This window comes from Pristis pectinata, chromosome 29 (genome assembly GCF_009764475.1).
Source record: "Pristis pectinata isolate sPriPec2 chromosome 29, sPriPec2.1.pri, whole genome shotgun sequence".
Taxonomy (NCBI): Eukaryota; Metazoa; Chordata; class Chondrichthyes; order Rhinopristiformes; family Pristidae; genus Pristis; species Pristis pectinata.
In genome coordinates, this window is record NC_067433.1 from 1,456,409 (window position 1) to 1,466,691 (window position 10,283).

The window sequence follows — 10,283 nt, forward strand, 5'->3', positions numbered from 1 at the left end:
TAACTTTACGTTAAATGCCTGTGAAGTAGTGAAAATGGCATCGTCTCATGAATAACAAATCATTCACTTTGGTCATAGTCATGGATCTATCATCACTGACTGTAGTCTTGGTATTAGGCTGAGGTTCCAGAGATAAGGACCTAGGTGGGGGTGGAGCAGCCAGAGAACTGGAGTTGTACTCAGAGCCGGAAAGGGAGATGGAAAAAAACTTGGAGGTCAAAATCAAGAGGGTTTTGCTCAAATAGATAGGGATCAGTTGTTCCAATTGGCAGCACGGTCTGTAACCACTCAACGGAGATTTAAGACTATTTACCAGGGGCAATGTCTGAAAGGCAGGTGGAAGAGGTCTTGGTGCCAAACTTACAATAGGGAATTGAATAAATCCCCAGGAAACATTTGAAGGACCACACAGAAAAATAAGGGGTAGTGTAAGCAACTCGATAGCTTAGTTATAGAGCTGGTACAGGTGCAGCTTGTGTGTTAAACATCTCATCACCTGAGCTTTGTCTTGAAGTTCATACCCATGGTTTATCCTGTTGTAATCCTGTGCCCTGGAGGTTTGGGGGAAAGGGCTCGTCATGTTACTGTTGGCTGACTGGGACTTTGAGGTCCTATAATAAAGGCCAGCTCTCTATCACTGGATAAATCCTAATCAGAAACACCGAGATCAGTTTTGTTTGTGTAGTAGGAAGTTGACATGCAGAGTTATTGTGACCTGCCAGAGTTCCACATCTCTCACACATGGCATTCCTGGTGCGACCACAGTGAGATTCTGCTGTGGCTCATCGAGGTTTATGGTTGTTGCCGTGATCTACAGTGTGTCTAACCTGAGTTCCCACTATCCTGTTTGCAGGTCGCAGCGGCTGCAGTTTGATGTATCATCCCCTAACGGGATCCTCCTTTTTCGAGAGACCAGTAAAATGATTACAACCTATGGTGAGTGTCGTCCACTTTCACTGCACTTCATTTCTCTCCACTTATGCTTTTACATTGTTGGTTTTAAAAAATCCTCAAAGAAAGGAGTTGGTGGGAGGGTTCTGCTTCAGAATGTCGTCTTAGACAAGTGCAGAGCTGTGAACAGTGTGGCCTGCTAGCTGCCTCGCCTGGAGAAATGTGGAGCAATTCACAGTGCACGGTTACTTGGCTAAACTCTGCTGGATGGCAGGAGGTGCTGCAGGTGGTCGCCATTCAGGTGGACTACATTCCCATTCCTCACTGTCAGCCTTTAACTCCTGTAGGGAAAGTCTTTGTGGGAAGAGTGGGGTTGGACAGGACATATGGTTTCCTTGTTGAAGCAGAAATCAAATGTCAGGATTGCCTGAGTACTTGGCTATTCTTTGCATTGGTTCTGCATGCTCGTGGTTTATTCTCCTCTCAGAGCACTCTTCGTTAAACGCCACTGCCTCTCATTTACTGTTCTATGTAACGAGGTGCCTTGGCAAGGGGGTAATCAGCGCATGCTTTCATGTGACAACGTTACTGAAAGCTCTGAAGATGTGTGTAAGCACGTAGCACTTCAAATCGTGAAAATGGTCAGCACTTGGACTCTGGTTAGGGACCTGGAGGTGGATCTTGATACTTTTCTATGAAAGGACAGACTGAATGGGCTCTCTCTGACTCAGAACAGCTAAGGTTGTAATAAGGCAAAATACTGGTTTATTCTTTGTGTTTGAACAGGTAACCGGATCCTCACCCTGGGAGAGGTGCCCAAGGACCAAGTTTATGGGCTGAAGTTGAAAGGGATTTCCATATGCTTCTCCATGTTGAAGGCAGCTCTCAGTGGGCAAACTATGTCAACTTTGGTGTTCTTCCGTCTCTATGGTGACGATGCCCTCGACAATGCTTTGGCAACGTTCATTAAGCTCCTCCTATCGATCCCCCACGTGACTTACTGGTGAGTGATCTCACCCTGAGGTGCAGAGCACTGGTAGCCTCACTTCCAAACATTTTCTTGTAAGGATATATTCTCCAAAAGAAAAGTGTTTGAGGGCAGAGCTACTGGTACAGGCCAAATAGCTAAGGCCACAATGGAGTCCCTAATCACTGCGTTGGGCTCTCGTTGTTTAAGGCAACCCTTGCTGAACCTCCTTGTGTTTGTGCTTTCTGTGCTGCTCCCAGTGCAGTTGGTACTTGTTGTTTATGTGACCTTTTGAAAGGTAGTGATTACTCACAGTGGTACAACAGCAACACGGTGCACCGGCCTTCACTGATGTTTTATCACACTGGAGGAATGTCCTGTGTCAGCTCCCCTCAATGCCTCATTCCTGTGCATCCCACCGGCCCCCTCTGTCCTGTGAGAAAAGGAAATGTGTCCGTGGTCCTGGGCTGGCCATATTCTTTGGCAAGAAAAGGAAGTTAAATCTCCAAAGGAACTTGTTTTCAGCCAATAACCCTATATTTCCAAATTCTCTGTTTCAACAAAGAACAAAAGGCACAAATGTGGATAACGAGAGAGGTGAAGGCTAAAGTAAAAGCCATACAAGGAAGCAAGAATTAGTGGGAAAAACAGAAGACTGGGAAACTTTAAAACTTACAGAAAGAAACTAAGAAGGTCATTAGGAAAGAAAAGATGAATTATGAAAGGAAGTTGGCAGATACCATTCAAAAAGGATACTAAGAGTTTTTCTAAATATATGAAGAGTAAAAGAGGAGACATGGGTTGATTATAGGACCATAGGGTCCAAATGGCCTACTTCTGCTCCTTTGTCTTGTGATCTTGTGAAGAACTGTTAAATTAATTGCTCTACCTTGGAACCATAGAAGCTTGGAGCACAGGAAGAGGACCATTGGGTCTAATGGGTACTGATGGTTGGCACAGACTCAGTGTGCCAAAGGGCCTGTTTCCATGCTGTATCTGTGACTCTAAAGTACTCGCATTCGCTGCTCATTCTCATCATAGCCCCACAATCTGTTATTCCTTTAAAGAAATGATGGGTCCCTATCTCTCAACTGCCCCCAGTAGTACAGCACTGTGTGGGCATCAATACTTACTGTAGTCCTTCCCTACTCTATTGAATTCCTATAATTTTAAAAACTTCCGAAACCTTTCTGGTGTCTCCAGTTTATGCTGGTTGGAAGTCAAACCAGGATAGGACTTATACAGTGAATGGTCAGGCCCTAGGGAGCGGAAGGACCTAGGAGTACAAGCTCATAGTTTGCTGAAAGTGGCGTCAGCGGTACAGAGTGGTGAAGAAAGCATTTGGTACGCTGGCCTTCATCAGTCAGGGCATTGAATGTAGGAGTTGGGACGTTACATTGCAGTTATACAAGACATTGATGAGACCGCACTTGAGATATTGTGTACTGTTTTGGTCACCCTATTATAGGAAAGACATGATTAAACTGGAAAGAGTGCAGACAAGATTTAGGAGGGTGCTGCCAGAACTCAAGGGCCTGACAAAGGGAGAGGTTGGGACTTTATTCCTCGAAATGTAGGAGACTGAGAGGTGACCTTGTAGAGGTGTATAAAATCATGAGGGGTATAGATAGGGTAAACGCAGATAGTCTTAAGGTAAGAGGTGGCAGGTTTGAAAGGAACCTGAGGAACAACTTCTTCATGGTGGTGCATATATGGAATGAGCTGCCAGAGGAAGTGGTTGTACAACAACATCTGAAAGACATTTGGATAAGTACATGGATAGGAGGGGTTTAGAGAGAGATGGACCAAACACAGGCAAATTGGACTAGCTTGGTGGGCACCATGGTCGGCCATGGATGAGTTTGGGCTGAAGGGGCCCTGTTTCCATGCTGTATTACTCTATGACTCTAATGTTTTATTGTTTGTTTTCCCTAGGATTATCCCAAGCTCAGTCAGTCTTACTATTCCTTGTTAGAAGTTCTCACTCAAGACCACATGAATTTTATTGCCAGCCTGGAGCCGCACGTTATCATGTACATTCTGTCCTCCATTTCAGAAGGTCTCACTGCACTGGGTGAGTAAGTTATTTTTATTGATATGGCAGCAGTCCGTATTTTCCCACAACATGGGAACAGTCTCCAAACCAAGCCTGTCATAACCGCCTGCCAAACAGCATCTTGTCCCACTTCTCACTGGGACTTTTGCTTGGACCCTCTGCTGAGAAGGCCCTGTTTTCACACTCTCCGTTCCCGATGAGCCCAGTAAAATCACTGCCATCAAGTTCAACTTGCTGGTCGGGCACTGCTTCAATGTTGTGGGCCTGGAGATAGGAGAGGGTTGCTGCCCTTGTGGATGAATAATCGGTCAAGTGTTAGTGAAAACAACTTTAGATCAGTGCAAGCTAAGAAAAACTGGTTAATGAGTACAGTGATAACAACCAGATAATCTGTTTTAATTATGTTGATTGAGGATAAATATTAGTTTTGACATAGGAGAAAACTTTCTTCCAGTAGTGTCCAATAGATCTTGATGTCTGCCAGAGATAGTTGAGTGGACCTTGGTTTGATATCTCCGACAATGCAGTGCTCCCTCAGTGATGCACTGCAGTGCTAGTCTGAATCCTGCGCTCCAACCTTGAGCAGGCCAAAGGAATGAGTGTAGTACACTGAACCACACTAACACTGCGACTGGGATATAAAGCAACAGAGGAGAGGCACAGAACAGTATAGCACAGGAACAGGCCCTTCGGCCCACGATGTTGTGCCGAACGAATTAAACGCCTAACTAATCCCTTCTGCCTACATAATGTCCATATCCCTCCATTCTCTGCACATCCATGCGCCTGTCTAAGAGCAAACGCCTCTTGTTGGTGTGTTTCAGACACAATGGTGTGCACGGGTTGTTGCTCAAGTCTGGACCACATTGTAACATACCTCTTCAAGCAATTATCTCGTAGCACAAAGAAACGGACCACACCGATATCCCAGGAGAGTGACCGTTTCCTGCACATCATGCAGCAGCACCCTGAAATGATCCAACAGGTATGAACAGGCAGCACTTTAGAAGTCTGATTGCTGCAGGCAGTGGAGTTTTCGCTTGTTTTTGTGTTGTGTCTGAAAGAAGAGTGAATTTGTGGCTCTCCACTTTTATTGCTAGTTACAATGTTGAGCAGCAGTGCACTGTTCCTTAAATCTCTGCAGTTTCAGATCCTATTGGTTGTACCTGTTTGCTGGGGGGGTGGGGGGGTGAAGATTGCTTACCACCTGCACCAAAGTTTGTACAATGTGCAAAGGGATTAGAGTGGATTAAAAATAAGTCAGCACAGGTCTGTGGAAGACATTCTATTTGATGAACAAGGAAGTCTTTGGGTGCATTGAGGAGCAGTGAGTTAATGTGCATTTGGACTTCCAAAAGACATTTAACAATAGGCTTTATAACAATAATAAAGCCCATGGGGTTGATGGAAGAGGTTATATGGATGTGAAATAGGTGTGGGCCATGCAGCAACTGGGAACTATAGTAGTGGTGATTAGGAATAGACCCTAGATGTCACAAACAGAGAAATGAAATGCAAAGATTTATGGAAGCTAAAATGTATTGATAAGAAATGTAGTGATTATATTACAGTCAGAAGAATAAGAAGGAACTTTATCTAAGGGGCACAGTTTTAAAGGGAATGCAGGAACAGAGAAATCTGGAACTGTACATCAATAAAATCTTCAAAACTGGCACCCTGGTCATATGAAGAGGGTACAATGTAAGGAAGTTGTGCTAAAACACTAAGTCTCAGCTTAAATATTTGGGCATCTCGCTAAGGTAGAACATCAGGGCTTTGGAGAGGGTGTTGAGGAGGCTTATTGGAGTGATTCCAGGACGAGGAACTTGGGTCATGTAGAGAGACTGGTGAGGTTAAGATAATTCTCTTTAGAACAGAAAAGATCAAGGAAAATTTAAGGGTGTTCATAATTGTGAAAGGTTTAGCGGAAGTAAATGTAAAACAGGATAGATGTAAGATAATCGAGTGAGATCTTAATTGGAGAGATTTCATATTATTTAGAATTCACTTTCTGAAGAAGTGGTACAACATTTGAAAAGCATTTGAACAGGAACGGCATAGAGGGATGTGGGCCTAATGTGGGCAAAAGGGATTATCGTAGATAGGCATCACGGTTCCGAGGTGGGCAGAAGGGCCTGTTTCTGTGCTCTATGATTCAGTGATTAGAAGTAGTGGTCTAAAGTGAGAAAAATATTACAGGGCATGGGGGTAAGTGGAGGTTTGTCAACTATATTAATGATTTAGAAAAGAATGTCGGTGGCACAATTAGTAAATTTGCAGATGACACCAAAGTTGGTAGTATAGTGGACAGTGATAAAGGTTGTTTAAGGTTACAACAGGATCTAGATCAACTGGGAAAGTGGGCAAGGAAACGGCAGATGAACTTTAACTTGGACAAGTGCAAAGTGATGTATTTGGTCGAAGATTAGGAAGTTAAACCAGGGCAGGATGTACACAGTGAACGACATGTTGTTGAATAGACACTTTGAGGTACAAATACGTGGTTCCCTGAAAGTGGCAATGTGGCTAGACAGCATGGTGAAGAAGGTGAATGGCACGCTTTCCTTCATCTGCCAAGGCACTGAGTACAAGAGTTGAGACACGATGCTACAGTTCTACAAAATGTTGGTTGGGCCACACTTGGGAGTATTGTGTGCAGTTCTGGTCACCACACTAAATATGTGATGTGTTTCTGGCTCTAATATTGTGCATGGCGACATTGGCCTAAGGACAAGAGCAGGGAGCAGTCGTAAAGGCTGTTTTCCAGATTTAATAGGAGGTTTATAGAAGTTGTCCCCAGAGCTGGCTGTTAGGATCACCAATCTTGCTGAAATATATTAATGATCTGGATTTGGGAATGCAGCCTATGAATTCAGCTGTTTCTTCAAGCTGCATTCTAAAATTTTTGGAGATTGCTTTGAATTCATTCTTTTCTCAACAATCTGCCCTGCAACAGATGTTGTCCACAGTTCTCAACATCATCATTTTTGAAGACTGCAGGAATCAATGGTCCATGTCACGTCCTCTGCTTGGATTAATTCTCCTGAATGAAAAGGTGAGGTCCAGTGTTGCGCATGGTCTGAGCTCAGCAGCCAAGGCAGTTCCGGTAGGTGGAGTGGTGATTGAGATCCTTGGATTGGTGACAGGGAGGTCACAGCAGGAACAGAGGAAGGCATCAGTGCAGAGCCTTTCACATCTTTAGGACAAATCTCCTGGTCAAAAAGTGCGGTCAGTGTTCTGCAGCCAAGCACAACACCCAGCAGTGAACAATTAGTCACAGAGTTCTGCAGTAGAGACACAGGCCATTTGGCCCACTGTCTGTGCTGACCATCGTGCTTCTCTGTACTGATCCCAGTTTACCTACGTTAATTCTGTCTCCCTCTGTGCCCTGCTCATTCAACTACCTGTCCAGTTGCCTCTTAAATGTTGTTACTGTTCCTGCCTCCACCTCCTCCTCTGGCAGCTCATTCCAGACACCAACTACTCTGTGTTTGAAAAATGTACCCCTCATATCTCCCTTAAACCTCACAGACACCATCTACTCCAGTCCACACGCCTCATAATTCTACACACCTCTATCATTATCACCTCAGCCTCCTTTGCTCCAGGGAAAGCAGACCCAGGCTATCCAATCTCTCCTTATAACTCGAACCCTCCAATCCAGCAACATCTTGTGAATCTCTTCTGCACCCTCTCATGCTAAATCGAATGACCATGTAGTTAGTACAGCAGTGTTGGTGGGGTTCCTGAGAGCAGACAGGACTACAGTTTGACATAATAAACACTTGGACTATGAGCCTGCAGTGCTATTCACAAATCAATTGGTTATCGCCTGCAGCAGGACAGAGCGACACTGGTGGACCTGGTGAGTGTGTGTCACCCCCAACCACACATACCTGTAGTGGCAACTCACTCCTGACCAATGAGGTCCTTCAAAGCACCAGTTCTTCCTTCCTGGTGAGTGGTGTACTCCCAGAAGTGCTTTGAAAATCTTCTGCGAGCTGGTAATTTAAGGCTGTAGCTTAGCTAGCTGTCGATGTTGGGCATTCACAAACATTAAAAAATAATCAAAGCTTAATTTAAAAAATAGTTAAACATTAGAAAACACTAAATGGTGACTCAATTAATCGAGAAAAATCAAAATTAGCTGAAACTGATCTTCAAGAGTAACAGCTGGGGAACTGCAGGACATTACAGTTGAAGTCTGTAAGGGGTCCAATGTCAGAACCCAGCTGGAATAACAGCAGAAAGGACTTTGTTACGAATGCGATCACAAGTAGCCCTCACTGGTGACTGAGTCTCATTCTCACCTTCCCTGTAGTGAGTCAGGCAGCACTCTGTAACTCCAGAATAGGATTGCCTGTAGCTGCTTGTCTCTGTCAACTGTGTTAATCTAAATGTCTTTCCCTATCCTGCAGTATTTTGCAGACTTGAGGAACAGCATAGTGAACAGCCAACCCCCTGAGAAGCAGCAAGCCATGCACCTTTGCTTCGAAAACTTGATGGAAGGGATTGAACGTAACCTATTGACAAAGAACAGGGATAGGTAAGTCTTCCGGCTGCCATCTGTTTGGTGTTTTGGAGGGAGGGGATTGCATCAAGGGGTGGTGGCTGCAGGGAGCAGGTTGCCAGTTGTAAATGATAATAACTGCAAGGACAGAACTACCCTGCAATAATTTTATTTCTGGCTAATGTAGGGGGCTTCAAGTGGACAGGGGAGGGTTGATACCACAGAGGGTGGTGGTAGATGGAGCGTATTCTGCCTGGAGGTCAATGACCAGTGGTGTTCTACAGGGATCTGTTCTGGGACTCCTGCTCTTTGTGATTTTTATCAATGACTTGGATGAGGATGTGGAAGGGTGGGTTAGTAAGTTTGCTGATGATACAAAGGTTGGTGGTGTTGTGGATAGTGTAGAAGGTTGCTGTAGATTACAACAGGACATTGATAGAATGCAGAGCTGGGCTGAGAAGTGGCAGATGGAGTTCAACCCGGATAAGTGTGAAGTGATACACTTCGGGAGATCGAATTCGAAGGCAGAATACAAGGTTAATGGCAGGACTTTTAGCAGTGTGGAGGAACAGAGGGACCTTGGGGTCCACGTCCATAATCCCTCAAGGTTGCTGCACAGGTCGATAGGGTTGTTAAGAAGGCGTATCGGGTGTTGGCCTTCATTAGTCGGGGGATTGAGTTCAAGAGCCGCGAGGTGATGTTGCAGCTCTATAGAACTCTGTCAGACCACACTTGGAATATTGTGTTCAGTTCTGGTCGCCTCATTATAGGAAGGATGTGGAAGCTTTAGAGAGAGTGCAGAGGAGATTTACCAGGATGTTGCCGGGATTGGAGAGCATGTCTTATGAGGGTAGGTTGAGTGAGCTAGGGCTTTTCTCTTTGGAGAGGAGGAGGATGAGAGGTGACTTGACAGAGGTGTACAAGATGATAAGAGGCATAGATCGAGTGGATAGTCAGAGACTTTTTCCCAGGGTGACAATGGCTAACACAAAGGGACATAATTTTCAGGTGATTGGAGGAAGGTATAAGGGGGATGTCAGGGGTAAGTTTTTTTACACAGAGAGTGGTGGGTGCGTGGAACACTCTGCTGGCAGAGGTTGTGGGGGCAACTACATTAGGGACATTTAAGAGACTCTTACATGCATAAATGATAGCGAAATGGAGGGCTATGTGGGAGGGAAGGGTTAGATAGATCTTAGAGCAGGATAAAATGTCAGCACAACATTGTGGGCCGAAGGGCCTGTACTGTGCTAGAGTGTTCTATGTTCAAACGAATGTGCTGCTGTTCTTACTCCTCAGGTTTACACAGAACCTCTCTGTGTTTCGAAGAGAAGTAAACGACTCGATGAAGAATTCAACATACGGTGTCAATAGCAACGACATGATGAGCTGACGTCTGTTCTGCTTCCTAACCCTATGCAGGAGTCGAAGGGGGTGGTGGGCGGGATGGGTGGGTGGCGGGGAGGGAGGGGATGGGGGTTTAGGGGAAGGTCGGAGTTACGTCAAATAGCTGAGTCCCTACACCTCATCCACCCACTGACCACTGGACGTCACAACCCCCTCCCTGGCAGGGAGTGTCTGTGCTCTCGCCTCACATCTGCCTTGTATAAACTTGTACATTTTTTTCTTAAGACATTTTGAACTCTGTTTATATGAAATCAGTTAAAAAAAAGAGAAACCAGAAAAGTTGTGATTGAAATTTTTAGAGTTGGGAGCACAATGATGTGAGACTCAGATGAGTGATGTACTTGGGGCAGAGTGTGTGTGGGTGTTCAGTTAGATACAAAACTCTGTATAATCTAACACCAGATGTAAAACTACACAACCCATTAAAAGGAGTGCACACTAACTAAATTTTA

General features: G+C 44.9%; 1 protein-coding gene across 1 annotated transcript in view; it reads left to right on the forward strand.

Moving 5' to 3' along the window:
* xpo7 (exportin 7) overlaps positions 1 to 9,859 on the forward strand; it is an 88,732-nt gene extending 78,873 nt beyond the window's left edge. The window contains 8 exon segments of the mRNA XM_052040719.1: positions 854 to 936; positions 1,678 to 1,894; positions 2,069 to 2,126; positions 3,794 to 3,932; positions 4,739 to 4,899; positions 6,871 to 6,969; positions 8,333 to 8,460; positions 9,724 to 9,859. Coding sequence (XP_051896679.1) covers positions 854 to 936; positions 1,678 to 1,894; positions 2,069 to 2,126; positions 3,794 to 3,932; positions 4,739 to 4,899; positions 6,871 to 6,969; positions 8,333 to 8,460; positions 9,724 to 9,817 — 979 coding nt within the window. The 3' untranslated portion in view covers positions 9,818 to 9,859.
* Positions 9,860 to 10,283: the final 424 nt, after the last annotated feature.